The 24,897-nt window shown below is 37.9% G+C and overlaps 1 protein-coding gene across 5 annotated transcripts in view; it reads right to left on the bottom strand.

Moving 5' to 3' along the window:
• LOC146004733 (alpha-N-acetylgalactosaminidase-like) overlaps positions 1–24,897 on the bottom strand; it is a 117,071-nt gene that overhangs the window by 19,423 nt on the left and 72,751 nt on the right. For 2 of the 5 annotated variants that reach the window (XM_083143698.1, XM_083143732.1), the window contains exons 2-7: positions 10,563–10,728; positions 9,344–9,518; positions 6,402–6,576; positions 4,209–4,303; positions 3,572–3,733; positions 617–814 (exon numbers count right to left, since the gene is read on the bottom strand). In XM_083143698.1, coding sequence (XP_082999824.1) covers positions 617–814; positions 3,572–3,733; positions 4,209–4,303; positions 6,402–6,576; positions 9,344–9,518; positions 10,563–10,720 — 963 coding nt within the window. In that variant the 5' untranslated portion in view covers positions 10,721–10,728. Of the gene's footprint in view, positions 1–616; positions 815–3,571; positions 3,734–4,208; positions 4,304–6,401; positions 6,577–9,343; positions 9,519–10,562; positions 10,729–16,595; positions 16,676–16,936; positions 17,096–17,225; positions 17,299–24,897 lie in introns of those variants that run through there. The other 3 variants (XM_083143706.1, XM_083143716.1, XM_083143723.1) reach the window with 3 other exon arrangements.

Below are 24,897 nucleotides of genomic sequence, written 5' to 3'. Positions count from 1 at the left end.
ATATCTGGACATGAATAAAAATTATGCAGTTCTAAATTACATAATCTTCTCCACTAAGGATTTCATTTTCAAATACTCTTTCTTGCAACTGCACATTACACTGAATATATAGTCCATATGGTACGCGAAGGATGAGCAGATTTTTACACAAATAAAAATTGAATTTCAAGTCCTCAGCACTCAACTTTATAATATTATAATTATATAACTTACATTGTAAGAATTAAAAGGAGCACAATTTAACTTCTTAAAGTATTATTTCACCCTAAATAATCCGATACAAACTCAATTGCAACTTTTTAACACAAGATATTTGGATAACTTAACCATTGTATAAGTCAAGTACTGTCCTTTACCGATTAAACTGGCCCATCTCAGTAACAACGTATGTGCAACATCAGACTGAAATTAGTACTCGTTTTGCACTGCTTTCTTTATTTAGGCACTACACTTGAAACACTGACTGGGACAGAACCACATATGTATAATATTTGTCATTTCTCCAAAACAAACTCCAAGATATTCCATTGTGGTTATCTTCTGGTTTACACTAAAAATGGACTGTTTGCATTTATATAAGTTAGCACCATATATAGCATGCTTCACTATTCCATACCTTGTAAATCCTTCGACCTTGAATTCCAAGTGGATCCTGATCAACAGCTATAATTTTTCTGTTCTGCAAAATAGCCTTATATTCAGGTCGAATGGTCCTGAGATCCACAGACATCAACAAAGGTGCTGCCAAGATAGCCCAGATGGCCATCTGTGTTTTACACTGCTCATAACTGAGTCCAAAGTTACCAATTATTAACTGAAATAGAAAACAATGGAGGGAAATGATTGATTTCATGCAGAGTAAACATTTATGTACAATAAAAAGTAGAATTTTTTTTTAAAATAATTCCCGAGAGAAGTACATCATGTATCTATGATGTAAGTTTAGAACTGTGAAATCATTATTTGTAGGCAAGTAAGAAACTGGAGTGTTGATCCTTTAATGTAATGTACACTGCTTTAGTATCACACTGTATTGAGAGACTCACATCAGCAACTCTTTTCAAACTAGTTAGTTAAATGCTTCTATTAACTCTTATTTTTGTGGTTCAACTACAAGTGTACAGCAAATATTAACTAAATAAAGGATTACCTAGGACTGCATACAAAAGAACAATACAGCTATGGAGACTTGGATCCTCACTCATTTGGAGTTAAACAGCTAAACTTGGAATGTATAGATGAATGAAATGAATGGCATTATTGGAATTAAACCATTACACCTACAATATTCACATAGTTTTTGAAATGACAACTAAAGCACAGTAATTTTTTATTCACGGAAACTATTAACTCCCTGGTTCATCAAATCATATTTTTTTACAGAAAAAGATGGCAGACTAACCACTACTGTACTGGGTGATAATTTAACTGCCATTATGTATAATAAACACTCTGTGATTTGGAGCAAAATTTTGTTTTTATTTTCATGAATAGATCAACATATAATTTGTAGGTAAAAACTTACTGCAGCCACATAGTTACAAAGATTACTTAAGGAGTTATATAAATGAAGCCGATCTCCATAGTGGCATATGATGCCAGAGGTTCCAGCCTAGGCACGGGTGTTCCTTGTTCATCATATCATCATTCATTCTCATCTTTGCGATGACCCAAAAGTGGTAGAAAAGAGAAGTAAAATAAACAAAATCAATCATGTAAATGAAGTTTTGTATTTTTGTATGCCATACCATGAACTAATTAAGGAGGTTCATAAACTATTCACATTTGAGAAATACGAGGCGTATTCGGAAAGTAAGTACCGAAAGGGTGTAAGAAATAAAGTTAAGTAGTTTTGTACCTTTTTTTTATTTGAATTGCATTCTACAGACCTTAAAAAACTTTTGTACGTAGTTTCCACCATTTTTCAAGCATTTGTCATAGCGTGGCACTAGTTTTTGTATCCCATCGTCATAGAATGTTCCCGCCTGTGATGAAAGCCATCCATGCACTCCTGCTTCGACGTCATCATCCTCGTCGAAACGCTGACCACAATTTTCGATTCCAGGCGATCTGTCACAATTTCGTAGAGGAAATTCCATGGAAAGCGACGATATTGTGAAGCGTCTGTTTTCACGAATTTCCACGTCGACCGCACGCACCAGATCCTCGGACACAACCGATGGCCGACCGCTCCTTGGCTCATCGTGAACTGTCTCATGACCTTCTCTAAACATAAAAAAGACCTCTCACAGTTGACGGTGGATGTCCACCAGTTTCACGTTTCTTGCACTGAGAAAACGAAACAGAGACCGGACTTTACAGTCGGCGGGCCGATTGATTTTCTTGAACATTTCAAACCTTCATAAACCTACGAAGAAAAAGCACGACCTGCTCCCACGACTACCTGTGGCTTACTAACGAATGAAGAATGTCAGCGAGAACTCACACGGTCGCGACTGCAGCTCTACAGCGGCAATATTTGCCAACGGTACTTACTCTACAAATACACCTCGTATTTGCAAATTCATATCAGATCGGTAAAATAACAGTGAACGCTATATCTGTAGTTTTATCGGTATTGGAAAAATTTCATGTTTGAGTAGAAATACAAATATATATACATGTTTTGCATGTGTCAAAATGTAAAGTAAAATTTCATATCTAACTTTTAACAGTTTTACTGCATCCGGCAACTTTTTGCATTACTGAGAACATGCCATAACTAGGCTTACCATACGTCCGGGATTAGCCCGGCCAGTCCTGTTTTTTTGGTGCTGTCCAGGGTTTTGAGAATCTGAACATGAAAATAGCTACCAGTATTGAATATTGATGACCAGAATTTATGACCGGCAAGGATCGATCGATTATAAGGATCGATTCTTTCTTTCTTCGAGAAATCGACTTCCGAACGGTTCCATTTCCGAACTTCTGTGAGCATCTTGGTTGTCTTGCAAGCGTGTGAAGTAGCTCGTCTACACGTTTTTGATAATTATAACTACTTACAAGGGCTTTGCATTTGGCAATGGGCAAATGAAAGTGTGTATTTAATGTTAACCTGCAGCAGGAATACAAATTCTTGAAACTGTGTAACGACAGCGACAGTGAATGTGTGCAATGTACACTCTATAATGGAGTATTTTCTCTTGCACATAAAGGAAGAGGTGTTATTGAAGATCACGTGAAAACAGTTAAACATAGGAGTGCTATTAATGTTACTGCTTCAATAAACTAGAGATTTTAGAAAATAATGTTAATATTTTCTCTTGTAAAATTTATAGTTTAATGTTCCAATAAAATGTTAAGGCTTTTAAGTAATTTTAATTTATTTTTGTAAAGAAAACTAAAATTCAGCAGTAACGAGTTGATCGCGAATATGTCCTGGGTCCAAAAAACATATGGTAAGCCTAGCCATAACCCAAGTGTAAAATCAATCTAAGATGTAAAACTATTGACAATGCATCTTTGAAATTAAGAGATTCGTAATAATTAAACAGAGCAGATAAAGAAAATACAACATTTGTGCTTGCCGAATTTTTAAGAAGCCAGAAAAAAAAACACATTAAACACTCACCATATCAGGATCATTCCAATGACCAGGGCCAGAATTTGGGATAATTAAATCTTGATTGTTTCCATAATAGTCAATGATGGTTTGAACACTCTCCCAGGAGTCTTGGATATCATCATAATTTCGCCACAGATTACAGTGCTCGATAATTGAAGAGTAGTTAGGCTGGAAAAGTGAATTTTCTGATACCACACTAAGATACCAAATATCCAATACAATACAAGCATTTTCACATCAAAATGAAATGAGAAAAAAGGGAGAATACCAGCGTGGTTATTGTAATATTGCAAAATTAGCAAATAATTTTACAGAGGATCAAAAGCAAAAATCTTTACTAAAAATGGCGAATGCTAATTGCAAGATATTGATGCCATGATACTAGCAAGGAACATTGATGTTCACGCCAGAACACAACTAGCAACCTTCAATACTAAGATAGAGTCAACCACCCAACTACTTACATGCAAATTCTGCATGTTGTCACACAAAGAAATTACGGTCTACTAAATTTTGATAAATGCACTGTTGCCAAGATAAAACCAAGTAAGAGAATTCAAACAGTTAAAGATAACTGATAATTATTTAATTACTTCACAGCTGTTGACAAATTATGGTCAAATAAAGCAAAAGGACTACTCACCCTCATCCCAGCATATATCTGGTACACAGGCCAGCTGCAAGAATAAACCATTGGTCTTCCAGTCCTATTTAGGTAATATCCAAATTCAGGGTAACCTGCAAAAATATGTGCAAATCTTGCTACAATGCTTCTCCATAATCAAACCATTTCCCATAAACCATTAAAACAAAATGAAAATGAACTTTGAAGTAGTTTCATTTTTGCTTTTCACAGCAAAATAGGAGGGAGTGGAATTAAGTACAGGCCATGGTTTAGCTTGAGCTCTGGCCTTCAGTTGTGCAGAAGCCTGTCTCTCAGCGTGATGATGCAAGAGTTCCAGAGGGATCAGAATTGCCAACCGCTTTAACAATTACCCATATCCATAACCTGACTTTAGAGCTTATTGGTAGGGGTGTGCGGGACTTACTGGTGTCTGGATTTAGTTTCTCTTTAAAAGTTCAACGGTCAACATTAATAGAACACATGCAAACAACCAAATGTGACAATTTGAGAAGGTGATAGTTCAAGGAAAGAATGGCAGAGGATTTTTTTTGTGTCTGTGAAACCTCCATTGATTACGCCCTCTCGGCAAGATATTCTCCCTCTACTCCTCTTCTTCTCTGGGGGAAAGGGGGCAGATCGTGTTACCACGAGGAAGGTGTTTGTTAACCTGCGTTGCTTAGGGTGTTTTTATTCAACAAAAGCTGAGGCAAAAACTGGAAAGAAGATAGGAGGAAGCACAGTGATACACAGAGTACAGAAATTATCTCAACCTGATTAAGTTTATGAAGAAAGGAGCTGAAAGTGGGCTTACCAAGTGCAAAATCGTGTTTATGCGGCTACTGGTGTGTCAGTATGTACTTTGAAATGATCGCAAAAAAGTAACTGACCTGGGAAGAGATTAGTAACGTCTAACAAAATATGCAAAAGAAAGAAATTTAAAAATGATGTGGACAAATTAGACAAGTGTGTTATTCGTAGAACAATTAATGAATTTCACGATTGTGAAAGACAGTGCCGTACTTCAGATTTGTAAGTAATTTCCTTCATGAGACAACAGCATATAGCCTTTGCCAGTTTAATTTCTGGTAGAACTTCCGCAAACTGCAACACTGCTCCTGTCAGTCACATGTCGTCTTCTGCAGACAATAAACATTTCCCACTTTGTGCATGCTAGAACTCAGGTTAAATCGAATGTGCTGTATGAAGAACTTCAAACAATAATATAAGCTATTTTCTTCCAATAGTAAATGGTTCATTTATCCTAATATTCTGGTTGTGAACTTTACATTTTTATTTTGTTCTGTTGTTCAGTTCTACCTCCCTTAATTTAAATAGAATAAATGATTAATGTCTAGTCACGTGCCTTAAAAAACAACCTGAATATTTGAGCCCACCTGGGTTCCTTCAAGGATCGAGGAAGGAATACATGTTGGGTTAAAATACAAGGTGATCCGTTTGAGATGTGTCAGAAAAGTAAACGGCTACACACAAGAAGTTAATGTATGTATCTCTGAGCAATTTGTTGTAATTTGAGCAGCAAGGTAGTAACTTTCGAGTGAATGTTTACAGACTTCAGCCACATGGAGATGCTTGCATGCATGGCAGACAAATGTGTTGGTCATGCTGCATAGTGTGCCGTATGGTATGGTAAATTTCAAGACAGCGTGTCGTATGGTATGCAAAATTTAAAGACCAAAGAATGAAGCCGACCTGTGACAGAATATTACAAACCTTTGCACAGATTACTACAGAAATGCTGCTCACTATATGGTATGATGTTTGCCGCATCTGCAATGGTAGTATGTTGAGTGCTAATATGCTGGAACAGGAAACTTGTCTCTCCTGCACATGTATGTACCATTAACAGGCAATAAATTAAAATATTTTCTAGCAAACAACAATTTACTTTTCTGACATTTCAAATGGATCACACTGTAGGTGAATACTTAGTAAAAGGTTAAAAACAATAAAACTTCCTCACCACCAAGAAGCAGTTTCTGGCTGGTTCCTCCTTCCTCACCTCAGTTTGGATTTAGATACAAGACTAGACTGAACATTTAGAAAATGACTTTATCAAACCAGGATGTATGAAGTAAACCACCACATTTGTAAAAGAGTACTAAAATGACAGAACTTTGCACTATGTAGTCCCATCCTGAAAATTGTTAAACTGAAATTTTAGCTTAATGATTGTCAACGCTTGCCACTTACCTCGATCCATGTCCTTTGGATGTGAATAGCAGCCATCAAGCTTCACGTAGTCAACGTCCCACGAGGCAAAGGTTTCAGCATCCAACTGCAAATAGCCTAAAATGCCTGGATAGCCTGCACAGGTGTAGTTGCCATAATCTTCATAAATACCAAAGTTTAAACCTTTTGAATGGACCTGGTGGGAGAAATTCAAACAAACCCTTGAGTTCACTCCATGGAACTGTTTGAACTTATTGAAATACAGAAGAGGATAGTGATTGCTAACAACCAAATTTAACTTTACAATGGAAAAATGAATCCTGGTATTCAGTTTTCTACATTGAAAACAGCCACTTTAACTCAAACTTTCCTATTAATTCGTTTTAAGTAGATTTTAATACCTGTTTTGACAAAGTTCATGCAAGCTCTTAATAACTTGTTATAACATTGATACAGATCTGCTTCAAGATTGAGTCACAATTTTCACATAATTTTTCAACAAGTTGTATAGCTTAGTATGTTTATTGAAATATACGATAGATTGTTACTGGAGCTCTCGGAGATGATTTGAAAATAAAGCAATTCACCTGTACTTGCAAAGCTGGGGTAGGCTGATTTAATAATAAAAATATCCACAATTTCATAATCAGGCTATCTTCATTGAAAAATGACATCATACTGAATGAAACTGCAATATTACAATGCCTATTTTCTTTTGTTATATTCAAGACATTAATTCATTCTCAAACTATTTTCATCTTCACACTTAATCGACTTGCACTTGTTCCAAATTTCATACATAATACATTATCTGGATGCATTTGGCAAGATGTTTAAAGACTTTTCGAAAAATAAATGTTTTTATTTATAAAGTACAATTTAAAACTTTACTTGTGGTAATAAAGGGTGTCCCAAAAGAAATACTATGAACGAGTAAACATAGAAAAAAATATCCGGCAAATGTCCTCCACGTCTCATATGACACACTCGCAATTTTTAGACAAAATTTCCAATCACATTTTCGCAGACTTGTGGCTCAATTGTTGTGACAACACGTCGGATTTCTTTTTTAAGTTCAGGAATGGTTGGTATGCATTTGCTGCAAACCTTGGACTTTACAAATCCCCAGAGGTAAAAGTCACACGGTGTAAGATCGCATGACCTTGGTGGCCAATTGTGGTCACTGTTGCACGAAATCAGCCACCCATGAAATTTCTGCTATAACAACTCAATGGTTTCGTGTGCCGCATGACACGTGGCGCCATCCTGCTGGAAGAATATCTCATCAACATCAAAGCCAAAGTCCATGCTTCCACCTGAGGCCACAAAAATGATGTGATCATCTCGCGACAACGTACACCATTGACAGTTACTGCACTTCCAGACTCGTTTTCAAAGAAGTATGGCCCAATAAATCCACCACACCAAAGTGCACACAACACAGACACTCGTTGGGGATAAAGTGGCTTTTCTTCAATAACACAAGGGTTTTCCGTGCCCCAAATGCAACAGTTCTGCTTGTTTACATACCCATCCAGATGAAAATGATTTTCTTAGCAAAATCACCATCCACTTGCAGATTCTCCAGGACCCTATCGACGAATGCCCATCGCTGCACGTGGTCTTGCAGCTTAAGCTGTTGAGTCATCTGAATCTTGTATGGGTGCATTCGCAGATCTTTCGACATAATCTGCTGCATGATGCTCCTCGTAATGTCTAACTCAAGAGACCTCCAGCAAATTGACGTTCTCGAACACTCAGCAACGCTAGTGCTCACAGCGGCAATGTTTTCGGCCGAGCGTCTGGTACGAGGACGGCCACTTTTTTTCTAGTCCATCACTGAACCTGTTTGTTCAAACATTTGAACCACTCTTGACAGTCGTTCCATTTGGCACGTTTTTCTGCCCAAACATACCACGTTATTTACGCACCGTTTCAGCACAACACTCTTTGTATATTTGTAATACGTTTTCATGATAGTTATGTGCATCGCGTATTTCTCCATCACGACTAATTCACTACTAACCGGAATGTGCTTACTACATGTGCTTCAGACAGTGTTGCCAACACAACAAAAAAAAAGGCACGCAATTTAACTCCTGAGACACCCTTTATATATAATTTTCTTTCAAAAAATAAAGGGAGTAGACTTGTTTCAATTGTTGCATTTCAGTGTCATCCCCCATGGCAGCCTTCTGCTTCTGTCAATCAATTCTGTTTTCCCTGATTTATTTACAAATTTCATTTTGTTGATTCCATGGGGTGGAAACACTTAAAAACTTTTCACATGTTCTGACCCATAAAATGATCTTGAACCAAAAACTGAACAGTAGACGTTACTGTTTGACACATTCCCACATGCTTTCAATGCCTTTAACATAGCAGTGTCCTACAAACAGTACCTCCCAAAAATCTCACCAGATGGCATATTGGATAGATAATTTGAGTCGCGAACACTTATGCAGTGTTTGTTCCCTTTTTCTAGAACTGTGGAGGTTCAGTCGGCAGGGGCATCTAACTGCCATGCAGAAGACCCAGGTTTGATTCCCAGAACAAGTGATTTCAAGTAAGAAGTTTTCCAGCAATATCCCTGAATGTAGTGGCTTTTTTGTTCATCCAGCCTCTAATACTGGGTAGAACCTCTAACCAATGCACAGTGATATATGAAAATGAAATGCGCATGGGGATTACACCTGTCAATCATTCCACTAAGAGTGCAGTATGCTTGAGGGTGGGGTCTTGGACAATTATGAGCAAGCGAGGGAAAGTGGTCCTATGCATGACTCTATACTCTTCAATCTTTTTCGTGCCTTTGTTTATGCAATATTATAGCTATTCCAATCCATGCCTTTCTTCACACAGAGTATAATGTAACTAACTTATACATCAATGTTTCATGCAGTGAGCAAATTCTAAAACTAACTGTACATCACAAATACATGTACAATAATGTATGTACTTACATAATTTGCTAGATCTTTCATGCCATGTGGAAAACGTTCCTTGTCAGGTTGTAGCCGACCATGGAAATCTCGCTCCTTTGCCAACCAGCAGTCGTCGACATTGATGTACCGGTAACCAGCTGCTGCATACCCTTCCGACACTACTAGATCAGTCATCAGCCGAAACAGTCTGTCACTGTCAGCAGAAATTACCAAAATGAATCCTTGCACAAAATTGTAAATCAGAAGCATAGCTGTGTAACCTGATGTTTCCAATGGTTTCTATTCCCACGAATCATTCAGATAAAAAGCTAAGCAGATGGATGCAAGCCACTTGGAAAAACAGAACCCTGAGAAATATTCACAGCAGCAGGCTTTGCCTGGAAATAAATCACCACCTAACTTCCAATCAAAATCACATTTTTATAGTAGATTTTACATCAGCTTGATCACTAATATCCATAAGTAGGAGAAATAAAATTTCAGCGGTGTACAGAAAAATGAGATTATCATTTTGTGATTTCACCTCACCACATCAACAAGTTCTGATTCAAGATAATTATGTGTCAACTTCATTATTTCTATATAAGACAGATGAAACCACCCTATGTACATGTGTCATGGTTGCAGCTATCATTTACTTACAGGAATAAGAAATAATCATTATCCATTTCATGCAACCAAGTCACTTACCCACTCTAAGTTACGTGTGTCCAGCTTTGCCAGAAATTTTTGTCGGAGGGGGTGAATCAGGCCATTTATATTCAATACACCAGACAATTTTATGGAAAAACTGTTTTCCTTTGTTTTTCGCATTTTGTACCTTTCACCTACTGAATTGTTTTATTACTAACTTTACACACATCGTTCAAGAAAACCTATCAATTCAGAATTTTAGTCATGAAGTATGCACATTCTTTGACTTTTCAGATAAGAAATTCATTTCTGGAAATTTGAAAACTTCTGGAACCATTTATGGTAGAATATGAAACATTAAGTTCTGATCTGGCTCCTGTGTTTTATAATCAATATTTGAAGCTAAATAATTTTTCAATTTTCAATATTCTGTTGACTGCTAATTAATAGAACTTCATTTCTGTTATTGACAATCAAAATAGATAGATTTTTACTGTTCTCATTTGAAATGAATTATGTCAATTTCCTGGGTATGGAACTTGTTTGACCCCTTCCCTCACTACACCCACGATCTAAAAGTAAACTAGAACACTACACAACCTACCTAATGCAGTTATCAGGGTCATTTTTGCAGTCTGTGTTACACCTGAATCTCTCCCACGCAAGCCAACCCATTGGAGGAGTACGTGCCAGCCCATTATCCAGTGAGTGTACCACTGACAGCAGACATGCTAGCAGGCCCAGTGCTTGAATCATTCTCATGGGGTATTCTGAAATGAAAAGAAAAAACAATGTACATCTAGCCTACATTGAGAGCTTAATGTTTCATTCAAGGACAAACAAGATGACCTGGAAAATTTATTCAAAGCACACAGAAGTCCACCTTTCCCCTTGAATTGTTGGGAAATTTCGTTTTCCCATAAAGACTTAATGTTTTTACGGTATAGTCAAAAATTATTTATTTTGAGCCTAGATGCATTGCAATACATTCCACAATGCTTTGTTTCTTGCACTACAGGACAGGTTGTTTGTTTATTGCAGTCAGTTACTGGTTCACAAATAAATCACTTGCATGGCACATTAATTTGATTTTTTCTTTTTACATCCACTTTATGCACAGAAAGGCTAATTGGGACTGGTCCTACAGTTTAAAGTGGAATCCGAATGACTATGTGAGTCCTCCAGGTATCGACGATGTTAGCATGGCAAGTTAAATTATGAGTCAATAGCAAAATAAGAATTATTATTATTTACTATCGGGCAACCACTGACATTAACTGTCTTAATGCAAACTGTTACAAAAAAAAAAAAAAATGAAAAAACTAGCAATATACTTTGTCATTAAAAACATTCTGCACATCATTACAAGTTATAATGAAGGACCTTGGACCTTTACGAAAATTCACATCACAATATATTCATTCATAATGTTTCACGCATTATGGTTGCAAAGCTCAGGACAATTGAAGTATGATTTATGCTCACTGTTGCATGAAAGAGCCATTGTAAAATAACTTTCTGCTTGGTGTCCTACACATTACGGCAATACAACACTCGAACAGGCAGCTTAGTTAAGAAAGTGCAATTCCTGTATGTATTAGGTTTACTATGACAAGGATGAAAAACTGCACCAATGTCAGAACAGCAGCAACAACTTAGTCTGGTGAACACCATTGCCTTCAATAGGAAACATAGTGTGAGTGTAGGCCACAGGGAATATTACTGGGCTCTCATTTCGATGCGCTAAACTTGGCGAATCCCTTGCGTATTTCTAGATGTTTCATGGTGTCGCTTGGCTTATTTCGCACAAATGAGAATATTCTGACTTATTTTTTTTTTACTTCTTCTCTAAAATATTTAAAATGCATTATTTTTATTATTTTCCTAAGCATTCGACCGCCTCATCTGCCGATGACCGGACGCAAGTATGGTGCTTAGTCACATTTGCATTAACTGACATTTTTTAAGTGATGTTTTTCTGGTTAAGCAATTAGGTTCAATTTTAATTCCAAAATTAATATATTTAACAAGTGTATATTTCCTTGTTATTTATTATCCAATGTGCTCAGGCTAAGCAAGTAAAATTAGTTTGTAGAAAGGGGGGAGGGGGGGTTATAAGTTGGCATATTTAAAACTATTTACATGGGGAGAGGATGGTACCTGACTATAGCCTTGAAATTTCACTTTTTAAATTTAATCTACAGATCTCTGTGTTAACATAACATAAAATTCTCTTAAAGATGCAACTCCAAGGGTGACCAATACTTCCAATTCGTCGTATCCTCAACACTTTTCCCATTTTATTAAACACAAAATATTGTTGTGTGGACACACACAACACCAAATGCATGGAAATTCTAACAACATTAAACCTAACACACTTAATGTAAAAAAACATAAAATTACAATCAGCCACATCATCATGCCATGATAAATAGTACCACCCAAAATGATCTTTTACATCACTATAACACATCTCTGCATGCTAAAAACAGCAGAGAATGTACTAATTTCAATTTTCATAAACAATACAAAAATTTCCTTTGTCATGGACGAACAGATGATCACTAGCACCTAGATGGACACCTTGTAACCCTGGGCCTCGTCATAAATAAGCTCCACCCACTTCACTGCCTCCACCCCTACATAATACCAACCTTTTCAACATTTTACAAGAATGAATTATTATTTCATTCATTCAATAATCATTATTTAAGTGGAGATGAAATTTTTAAGGAGTATATTGGGGAAGACTAGAAGGGATAGAATAAGGAATGAGGAGATCCGACAGACAGTGGGTGTAGTGAAGCTTCAGGACAGATAGATCAGGCACAGATGAGATGGTTTGGGCACATGAAGAGGATGGATGCAGAAAGACTACCAGTACGAGCTTACAATGCACAAGGAGTGGGAATAATGCCAAGGGGGAGACCAAGATGTCAGTGTAAAGAACAGAGAGTGGAGAGTGTTAGGAGATGAGGACAAGATTGGAACACCACGGAAAGAAAGAAGTGCTGGAAGACCAGGAAAAAATTGAGAGGCTTGACTTCTATGCCAACCAAGCCAGAGGCAGGAAACGGCAAAGGAGGATGATGATGAATGATTATTTCACACTTCTTGATGTCTAGGGAAGAACAGAAGTAACCTGTACTTATTCCCATTCTGCAGTAGGACTGCTATTCCATCTTTGGTTGTACCCACCAAGGCTGTTGGTTGCACCATTGTTTTATTGAGGAAGAAAGCACCATTAGGTGTTGTTCTGTACATATCACAGAAGGAGGATGAAACAGCAAGTCAGATGAACATATCTTAGAAATGTATGTGTTCTTGTGGTATCAGAGGGCAGATAATAGTGGCCTTGCTTTAAGCATACATTTCTTTGGAAAAGAGTTAGTCAAACATCATTCCTTACAGTTACTGCTGGTGACAATTGTAATGCCCTTGTACATTTCAACTAAATCGCAAATGTAAAATATATGTTTTGGTATTTTCTTGTAATGGGAATTTTTATGAAACAAGACAAAGACAAAGTTCCCCGTGCACCATACCATGAGATATATACAGTGGGATGTGGGGGTAGATCCACACATTCTTCGATCGTGACAGTTTTGTAGGTGATGTGATCAGCACCATGCTCCAGCCACCTTTACTCCCAGGTACTCATTTATTTGAAAAATAATTTTCATTTTTGCAAATAAATTATAAAGAAATAAATGCATGTCTTCTAAACTAACATTTTAACCTGTTTAATTAATGTATAAGTGAATCATTTCTTTCTATGTTATTTGAAGATTATGTCAAATTTGGAATCAAAGGGGTAGGAGAATAAAAAGTCAGATAAAAAAAAACACAAAATTTTGACCTAGTACGATATTTTATTTCATTATGACCTGTGCAGAAATTCTCTTGCCCAAGTGCAATCTCAAAACTTGTTGCACCGCCCAGTTGCCTCAACCTGTGATATTGTCAAAAAGTCAGGCTTTCTGTGCATGCGTGTGCACCGACGTTTATGTTTTGGAATGTACAGTGGCAAGGTTTCCTGTCCGAGTTGTCGCTGTGAAAATTGATTGCAAGACAAATTTTGGACCTGATAAATGAGCTGAGTGACCAAGCAAACAAATCATCATACTGTATTGCTGAAGATTAATAATTTTTAAGCAAAATATTCCAGTGAGCGCCACACCACCTGTGTGTGTAATGGTGTTATGGAAACGGTAACGGTTCCGATTGTTTTATGATTTCTCCTAGCACAAAGACTAATTATCGTAGAATTTTGGAAATCATTGTCACACAAAATTTGAACCTTCCTTAAAGTAATGAGCACTGTTTGGACTCGAAAAAGTTATGTTTAAAAAAAACAACTTGAAAATTACCTTACACACTTCTCATGGACAAGATAATCTCCATCGACAAGCGACAGTAAATATCGTAGAAGCATGGGAATGAATGTAGAAGTAAATCAGAACCTTAGTAGAATGCATTTAGGGACTTTATTTTAATGCTAAGGGAACCAAACCTAACCTACCTAACCACGAAAATATATATTGAACAAAATCTTAAGTAATAGCTAAAACTCCGCAGTATGTGTTAACAGACGTACATCGAAATCGAACCATGTAAAAATTGCATTCGTAGCATGATAAAATCACAATAAAACAAAAGGGACTTGGGCCAAGCTGAGTATTACTATTATTACTGTACAGAGCATTTAACCTAACTGCTTCACCTACACAGTAGTAATTTGATTTATTTTCACACACATGGAACCTATCCTAACAAACAAAAGTTCACTTTATGCAGATAGGCTAATCTGGAGTGGACCTACAGTTTAAAGTGGCATCCAAACACCTGTGTGCCTGGTGAAGTAGTCTTTCTGTTTAAAAAATCCTTGGTGTTCAGTTGTATCACGAGCATCTTTGGACATGAAAGTGTAGGATGGAACTTCACTTCACAGTAGAGCATTGGTGCACTATCCTGTTTTTTCTACAGCCAATTCTGGTCTAAATCTTGTTATACACTGGATGGTTACAAAATGTCTACCAACTGTTTCGCATGATTGTATGAATCTAACAAAAAGTACGGTAAGACTGCAGAATATGGGCTGCTTAGGAGGAACGTGGTTCATAATTTTTTGGTAACGTTTTGTAGTTAGTAATCGGGAAAAGTAAGTTTTAAGGTGCGGAAAAAAATTTTCTTTAAAAAAAACAACAGAAAAACGTGTCCAGGTTGGGCGGTATTGAAATCGTAGCAACGAAGGAAAGGCATATTCCTGCACAAATCTAGTGAAAGCAAAAAAATTCTATGTTGTTAGGTAGCTAGGTTTAGTTCTCTTAGCCTAAATAATAATTAGTCATTGTATTTATGCTAATGAAACCTAACCTAACAGGCCTAACCTAACCTTGTAGGTATTCGTCGAAGAAATAATGAAAGGAACTGTGCGTAAGCAATATGGACACGAACGAATGGAGAAATGCATTCCTTTTAGTAGCAGGAAAAACATTTTTCATTGTATTTATGCTATTGGAACCCAACCTAACAGGCCTAACCTAACCTTGTAAGCATTCCTCGTCTGAAATAATGAAAGAAACTGTGCATCTGTGGGTGGAATCCGGAGCGACAAATCAACTCGAATGCCGTGAAATGAAGGTCTCACTTATCGCACAACACTTGAGCACGTAAACAATATAGACGTGAACAAATGGAGAAATGCATTGGTTTCAGTAGCAGGAAAAACATTTTTTACGTGCAATAATATAATAGTAATCGTAAAAGGAACACCAGAAAATGGAAGTAGAAGGTATGTACTTTCAGGGGATATAAATTTTGTTCGTCTATTTAGAGGAAAAAAGCAGCCCATGTTCTGCAGTGAGACCAAAAGTACTTTTATTGTGAATTTACCTCAGCGGCCCCTATAGACGGCAGAAAATTTAAATTGTCCAGCCTTAACTTTGTCGTGACTAACATGATAATACATTTCGATATGAGTTCGTAATATCTGACACACTTTAAAATCGGATATTTTGCATTTCGTATGGTTCGTACTTACCAATTGTGTACTGCGGAACATATTTGAAGGTGCCATTAAGATTTTCACACGATTAGCAACATTTTTTACACTAAAATAAGACATTTCTTGAAGTGTTACGGAACGCACGTCATGGTGCAAGCCCCACAAACCATTCACGGATAGCCCCACCGATCATTCACAGAAGGTTAGGTTAGGCAAACATAGTTTAAAAAAAGGCGCGGTTACGTTTTCGCTTAAAGTGAAGCAACGGGAATTGATTTCCGGCTGAAATAGATTGAAAGATGAAAGAAAATACCTCGAATAACTTCGACAATGATACAGATACTGATTTCCGTAAGTAGTTCCTCCTGTAAATTTGAAGAAGTGTCTCCGATATAACGAATTGTTACCTATATTTCCCCTTACCGAGGTAAAATTTCACTACATCATAAGGACTATACTTTCCCTTTCATGCAAATTCCACGAAACATTCACCACTTAGTTTGGAAAATACAGAAGCCGGCGAGCCCTTTATGTGCAGTTCCTCCCCCCTCAATTAAAGAATGAATATAATACATATCTCTAACGAACAAAAGAATTTTTGAGACGTCCACATTCACTACAACATACATAATGTTGGTGTTGATCCCAGGAACCATTCACTTTCACTCCTGCCCCCTTTCCTTTCTTTATGTCGTCTGACTTTATAACTGTGTATGAAGGTCTTTCCGGTGATGTTTGATAAATACAAAGGTTCTTCAAGAAACAACACCTTGCATGCACTATTTCTATTCTTAAGGACACACAACAGTATCACGCTGCCCCATATATATTTGTCTTAAATCACTTGAACACACGTTACTTGTACTTCAAGGGTGCTACAAAATTCACCTCTAATTCTGTGAATTACACCGTGACTGCACTTGAGAACCCGTGGTTTCGCATAACGACAACACATAGTCAAAAATTACCTGTCAAGACCTACGAATTCTGTAGTACTTCCCATACGGCCGGTTTTCGTCCGCTTTAATAATCTCGCTTAATGCCACTGCGGAAGGAAAAAGCATCCAAAGGTAAAAGTCACATATGTAGGGCAGAACAATATCAGTAGGTGACCGGATCGGACAGCAGCCCGTACCAATTATTTCATGATTGTACCATTAATCTGTGATTGTACTGCTGGAATTACATTCAGGTTATAAATCATTGCTCAATTATATCACTGACAAGTATTAAAGAAACACTTTTCACTGAAAATACCTGATTATAACTTTGTTTTTATCCACTTGGCACCATCACCAATTTCACACGGCACTTGTTCTTCAGCTGTTTCTGACAGGCAGGCAGGCCAACATACCGACAGTGTTGCCAACTTGAGCTATGAGATCTGTCAGCAACCGAGAACTGAAAGCTGAATTGAATGAACAGACAAGTGATTCATTTGTGCTTTGTGTAAAAAACAGAAAGCGTCACTCTCTCCCACATCTTAAATCCCCACTTTTTTGACGCGTGATATCTTCCGAGAGAAATTAATGTTGCACGTTGCATCTGCCTTCAATAGTGAATATGAGATCACTGATCGCGTTCCAAGTTAACTATATTCCTTTTCCGGAATGTCTGGAGTAGCGACGCGCAGAGGCGAAAGCTTGTGGGCGGGGCCAGACTATGCGGCGCTCTCCGGAATGGAGAATTACCACACAACTACTGGACCGCGAATGACCAGTCGAGTCGCCCTCCGCGCGTTCATTGGACGAGGCACACATTGCAACGTCCGCGCAGGACGCGTTCGCGTTCTCTTACTCCAGACATTCCGGAAAAGGAATATAGATGGGTGGGTATCATGAGAAGTCAGGATTCGCACCGCCGCCATGTTTGCGGCAAAGCTGTTTGTTGTCTGCAAGGAAATACCATGGGAAATAACTATTCTATGCAGGGTTGGGAATTTTTTTTTAAAAAAAAAAAAAGAACAAGAGAAACTGTTTTTTGTTTTAAACATAGTTTTAAACATGAGTTAAAAACATGTTTTAAACAAAAAAGTCAACCTCTTCCCAGTAAAATTGTAGTTAAAGTCGTTGGGGTGTTTGGGACAGAAATTTTTGGGTCGGGACGGGACGGGAAATTCTTCAAATCCCAACATTCGGGACGGGATATGTTCGAAATTTCCCAAAGCTCTTGAAATCTCGAATTCTACACGTAATTTTCACCTTAAGTGCTTGTTTTTGCACTTCTGGTACAAAAACCAACAATTTCCGATAACTTCCAGACATTTACAATGCAGAAAACGTCGAGAATTGACGATTTTGTTTTAATGACCGTTCCGTATTTCCCGACTGCTTCGGATCCCGAAAAGTCGGGAAGTCATCTTCCGAAGCCGGGATCGGGACGGGAATTTTTTTTCCCCGATCCCGGTCTCGACTTTTCGGTATCCCACACACCTCTACTGCAGGGACAAAAGTTGGGATTAATAGCCCCCTTTTTACGCCACTGCTGAAGTAGGTTAGGATTCACATTCATCTACATTTCAAGAAACTAAATATTATAGAATTACTATCCTCGTCCTGGAAAAATCAGGGTGAAATATTTTCTGCTGCCTGAACAGTTTATATAGCAGAAAACAACCTGCAGTGTCATAATAGATTCTCCAGATCAATTTATCTTTCCAAGTAGCTACAAAATTATGTTACCAAAAGTAAGCACCTGCGCTTGATTCAGTCATACAAACCAATGAATCGTATCGCAAGAGAAAAAAAATTACGGCATGACCAAAATCACTTATTGTGTATTCTTCTAATAATAAACCTAAATGCTCTCGTAGTTACGTTAGGTTCTGTTAGCATTAAAATAATATCGCTAAATGCTTTCTAAAGAAAAAGATTCTAAATTGCCTGTACATTCATTCCCACTAATCATAAATTTGCATCTCTCACTTTTCTTAGAAGTGTCAAAAACACATTTTGGTACTTGATATTTTATTATTAAGGTTTATAACGAAGAGAAACTACTGGGCGAATGACTTCATTTTCTGAATGCGACATCGAACAGTGGTCTGTTTTTTTTTAAAGCCGAGTGGGGTGGGGGTTCCTTTGTTTATCGAACAACAATCACTACGAGAAGGCAATCTGATAGCACGCTTGCCTGTGTTATTTTTTAAAGCACTGAAATGTTCTTGCTCTTTACTCTTGTCTGCATATTTTTGAAATGCAAAAATCAAATCATGCCGGGTCCAACGAAATCCACAATCTGCTCTGGAAAGGCCCTTAGAGGACAGGCCAGAGAAATTGTTTACAATGTTGCAACATATTTGCGAAATCAGAAGGAGTTACATAGTTGTCGAGTCCACAAGCGCCGCCACGGGAGTATCTAAATGGATGGTTTCTCAAGTTTTAAAAGAATTGGATTGGATTGATGTGTTGTTGTAAGTCCACTTTATGCACAGTAAGGTTAATCGGGACTGGACGTACAGTTTAAAGTGGGATCCGAACCACTAGTGCCTCCACCGGGAATCGAACCCGAGATCCCTTGATTTCAAGGCGAAAACTCTACCACTGCGCCATCGGGGAGTTCAAGTTTTAAGAGAAGGAAAAGAGTCGTTGGCGAAAGGTGAGCTGAAGTTCTGTACTCCGACAGGTAGAAAACAGCCCTGGAAAAAGCGAATACAAATTTCGTTGAAAATCCTCAGTCCATTCCGCTCTCTCCAGGTTGCAACACTGCGAACCAACGTCGCTGCAAAGAATGGGGTGGGGAAATGTGGTGTGAGCTGCGCAACAGATATTTGCAGCGTCTTGTTTTTAAACTTGTTAAGTTATAGTTCTGTTATTTGATCACCACGTTTAACAGGCTCGAGAAATCCACTTTATGCTCATGATAGGCTAATCGGAACTGGACCTACAGTTTAAATTTGGATCAGAACGAGTCTACAAGATGCATTAAAAGGGAATCGGACCTGAGACCACTGCAGAGAATGCGTTTTACTTCTCATATCTGACAGTTTAGCGTGACAATGGGATAACAACAGAGGCGTATAATCGACGCGCTAGCTACGTTAACGACAGGCTTTGAAGTCAACAGAGCACGCCCACCAGCTCCAACAATCACATTCAATACACAGTGTTGCCACACATCTACTCTCCACATATACTCTACTTCACCTTGTCCCTCGTCGCACAACCACCTTCCCACGGTCTCCACATGGAAGTTGCAAAGTACGGCAACAGCGTATCTGCAGTCATGTGACTGAGACTCCACGTAGAGTAGACGAGCAGAATGACAGCTGCGCCCATTGGCTCAAGGACTCCACGTGGAGTAGACGAGCAGAGTGACAGCTTCGCCCATTGGCTGAAGATTGAGTGTCATTGGACGAAAACAACTCGCCCACTATTTATCTCCACCCACGTTTGTGGCGGCAGATTCTTTAGTTCTTCGATGTTAACGAAGTAAACGCATGGACTATAGCAATTGGTGGTAGAAGTGGGCGAGCGCCTGGGGCCTTGCGTCCCATGGGCATATTATTATTTTAAATGTAATATATAGAAGTGAGAAAGATAGATGGAAAGGGCTAATATTTGTGGCCGATAAAACTACAACTTTTTAACCGGTTATAAATTCTAGTGAAACATTAGGCCTACACTTTTTGTTGAATACGTCAACTAAGTATTTAGTATTTTGAATAAACCGGGTGGTAGCCGTCTGATTTTAGAATATCCAGGAAGCCAAACAACAACAATGAATGATCTCTTACAAAGTTTGATAAGCATATCACAATTCTTGACTTCCCATAACTTAGCGGTTCGAAAACATCGAGAAACATTATACACAGAACAGAAACAACAGAAAATTAAGGAAACTTCACGTATTTGGTGAATTTTTTTTCGAAATATGACCAATTACCACAAGAATATTAGAACATTTCAGATGTACAATAAAATGAGATTCACAATAATTATGCAGGTTCTGAAATTCAAAATGAACTGATACAGAGCAGAGGCACAACCACGAATTTTTGTCTGGGGAGGGATGCAAGTACCAGGATAAACGTACCAATAATAATAATAATTTTAATAATAATAATGTTACAAATAATGTTATTATAACATTATTATTATTGTTATTATTGATTTGCTTTATTTTACATCGCTTATGGGGCCACCATTGGCTAATTTGCGAAGATGGGGATGAGTGATGGCATGATGAAAATGATGGATACTTGCAAACGTTCATGCCCAAGCCGGGATTCGAACCCAGGACCAACATTATTATTACTATTACTAGTGGTAGTATCAAGGACGTTATTATCCTTGTAAATTACGCAAAAAGGGGGTAGAATTTTGTGCCCCCTACAACTCATTTCCGACCAAGGTTGGGGGGGGCAATGCCCCCGCCCCCGTGGTTGCGCCACTGATACAGAGCAACGATGTCAAAATGGTTATATTAAAAAAAAGTAAAATTAGCTAAGTCCGGAGATTTACTAACTTCACGTTCAGTCATGAAACGTCTTCTTTTACATTCTAGATTATTTTGTAAGTGAACGTGACCTAACACCAGGGACGGCGACAGGGGTGGGCACGGGTGGGCAAGCGCCCACCCAAAAATTCCTGTGCCCACCCGATTGCCCACCCAATCAAATTCAGTAAGTACATATACTTAGAGATATGTGAATGTTGCAATAAATAAGTGTATTCTGGTGTATATTTTACTAATGAGTATTATCTACACTAGAAATGTTCACATATCATCATCCCATAAAAAGCTGATTTAACTTTGTCATTAGAAATCAAAAGGAATTACTAGAGATCTTGAAACAAGAAAACTGTGACCAATTGAATACTTCTATGATTGGAAGCAGCTAATGGGTTTAGGAGGCGCAAAATTATGCAGGGTATGGTCAAAATGAGATCAGCATTTAGAGTGAGTTTGAGGGCTGCAGCTCCGGGCCTTCGCTGGGGAACAAACTGGTTTGAAAAGTACCACATAAAAAAAACAAACATAGGTACTTCGGTTGGTTGGTTGATTTGGTGTTTTAAGTCCACTTTATGCACAATAAGGTTGATCGGGACTGGACCTACAGTTTAAGGTGGGATCCAAACCACTATGTGCCTTCACCGGGTATCGAACCCGGGACTCCTTGATTACAAGGCGACGACGCTACCACTGTTAGGTACTTCGGATGTGATGGAAAAATGTAGAAACAATAACTAATCACCTCATGTAGCTTGGCGATAAGTTATAACTGAAACTGTGGAGGGGATTTGGGTGGGGTCTTGGTGTTGTAAGCTCGGGGTATTCACATATATAAATCCCGGCCTGCGTATGATTAAAATAATCTCTAAATAAACAAGGAAAAACCTCAGCGTTGCTTCCTCGAGCAAAACAATAAATTATTTAGACTTTTTAATTAGGTCTACATTGAAATTCGAGAAGTGTCTTTTTCTTTATTTCATTAAAATTTTTATATTTATATTTTACATACTCGTACCTGTCATTTTCAAATATCTACATACATGGTATACAAAATAACAACTTTGTATTCGTTCTAGTAATAAATACTAATAAGAAGCAATCACAATAACCACTACAATATCGAGGTATATTATTTTTGATGTAACAGTGATGTGGGTTTGGAAAAAGCAACAGAATTATTGAATTGATAATGGGTGGCTAATTCTATTTAGAAATCCTAGTTTCACACATAAATTTCTGCCTATCAGTTACGTAATCGTGCGATTTTTCTGGTGATTAACTTACGTAGAATTAGAAGAAGAAGGGGTTGGAAGGAAAGCTTTGTTTTGAGGGCGTCAGAGAACTAATCAATCACGATGAGAATTGTTTAAACTTATTTGTTTTTAAGTCGAATTTTATGTTCAGATAGGCTAATCGGGACTAAACCTACAGTTTAAAGTGGAGTCCGAACCAGTGTGCATTGTGCTTTCACCAGGGGAGGGGGCAGTAGAAACCAGAACCTCTTCATTGTAAGGTGACAACGTTATGCCATCGGGGAAAAATATACAGAAAGAACTCGCAGGGAATATGTTATTTTATCACCATAGAAGATGCGTTCATTTAAGAGGGTGTATTGCTAGAGACAAATATTTGAGACTTTCGGAAAACAACGTTATTGTTCACTGAGTCAGCTGCCTTGATCCAACAATGAAACACTGTGAAATTGAAACTACCATCTCAACTTTTGAAGTGGTATGAACTAATGAAACTACACCTTTGGAAGAGTAAGTTGTTGCTGATTCGACTAATTTGTTCTATGTGAAGTCACTTTTCTGCTAATTTTGGCTAATGGCGACAATGAGGTTCAATGGTGATTAGATGAAAGTGACGAAGGGGGAAAACAAATACACGGAGACATTGAAAATACAACCCCCCACAAATTATTATTTTGACTGTGGTTCCAGGCGGCAGAGACTCGTTCGCCTGCAAGATTAAAGTTTCCAGGGTATACTGCGCAGGATAGAGGTTGACATTTGAGTGCTTTCGGAAAGATCACGCCATACAACCCAAGTCGTCTGTGAAAAAGAGATGAATTACCGGGTGATCAATTTCGATGAATTCCTTGTGTCCAAAATCGCATTCTACAAAATATAAACTATTTGTTACCTCAGTGCATGTGTTCATCTAACCATACGTGTATCACTTCTCCCGCATGAGTAACGAAGACTTACTTCAGAAAAGCTCACAGATTTTTCAATGTTACTTGATTATTACTTTTGGGCGATATTTTGTCAAAATAGCCTTTCATAAGCCTGGAGATACCTTATGCAGAATGGACAAAGAATTGGTTTTTCCGTGTGTGTGTGTATGTTTACATTCCCAATAAGACAGTAATTTTAATCCAAATATCCAGTGGGATATAGGAGGAGCGAAGTGGGGAGTTCCCCCTCCCCTGCCACATTTTGTCACTTGTTGCAAGTAAACTGTCCTTGCCCCAAAGTTTTGGCACCCGATCGCCGTTACTGCAAACATACATTCAGATACATTTGTCAGTTGTAATAACCTTGTAAGCCAAGAAAAGTGATCATTAGCCCACAAGTATCAGTCAAAAACTCATATGATGAAAATAATATGATCAGGAACATGCATTTAAATTACGAGAAAGATATTTAATCCTTCACCATTGTCTACCATCACAATTTCAATCACTATCGCCTAATAGGTATGTGCCTTGTATTTTTGCACTTGAAGGACAAAATGTGATGCAACCGATTCTCATTTATTTCACTACATTGACATGAAGGGAAGAATGTGGTTAGAATGTATGGCTGCGCGCACACAAACACTTACCTTGAAATAATTGTGTCCATCGGAGACAAAGAAGTGGAGCAAGATGCGAGAATAGATTAGAAAAGGAAGAGGAAAGACACCAAACACACACATACATACATGTGATGTGTGTGTGTGTGTGTGCATGGCAGTTAAGAGAAACATTTTAAGAATGAAACGAAAGAGAGTGAAAGGGAGAAAGAGGTCAAACAAGCTGAGAAAGAGAGATATAAGAAGGCATTAGGGAGTAAAACAGAATAGATGAAAAGGAAAGGGAAAAGAAGTGAAGGGAAATCGGGAGTGTAAGAGAGAAGGGAATACATATGTATGTATGTCCTACATATATGTGTCTTACATGCATATATATATGCGTCTTACATTTATACCTGCCCACCCTAATCTATCAACATACAGCTTCTGCCCACCCGGTCGAAAATTTCTGGCGCCGCCCCTGCCTAACACAAACATACAACACAACAATGTTTAACATACAACAGTTATTGTTCATTGTTGAAGCTCGTTACCGTAGCTATGAAACTACATCCAAAAACTGACGACCAGACACGCATAAGAATTACATTGTACTTTTACTTAAAGAAGTTCTTCAAGCCGAATTTCCATTCAAACTGGAGGGATGCTGCTGACATCTGCAGGATAGTACGTAAGT

Source organism: Lepisma saccharinum, chromosome 1, assembly GCF_977018435.1.
Source record: "Lepisma saccharinum chromosome 1, izLepSacc3.1, whole genome shotgun sequence".
NCBI classification, from domain to species: domain Eukaryota; kingdom Metazoa; phylum Arthropoda; class Insecta; order Zygentoma; family Lepismatidae; genus Lepisma; species Lepisma saccharinum.
The sequence above is the reverse complement of the archived record's forward strand: the minus strand, read 5'-3'. Positions and strand labels throughout refer to the sequence as shown.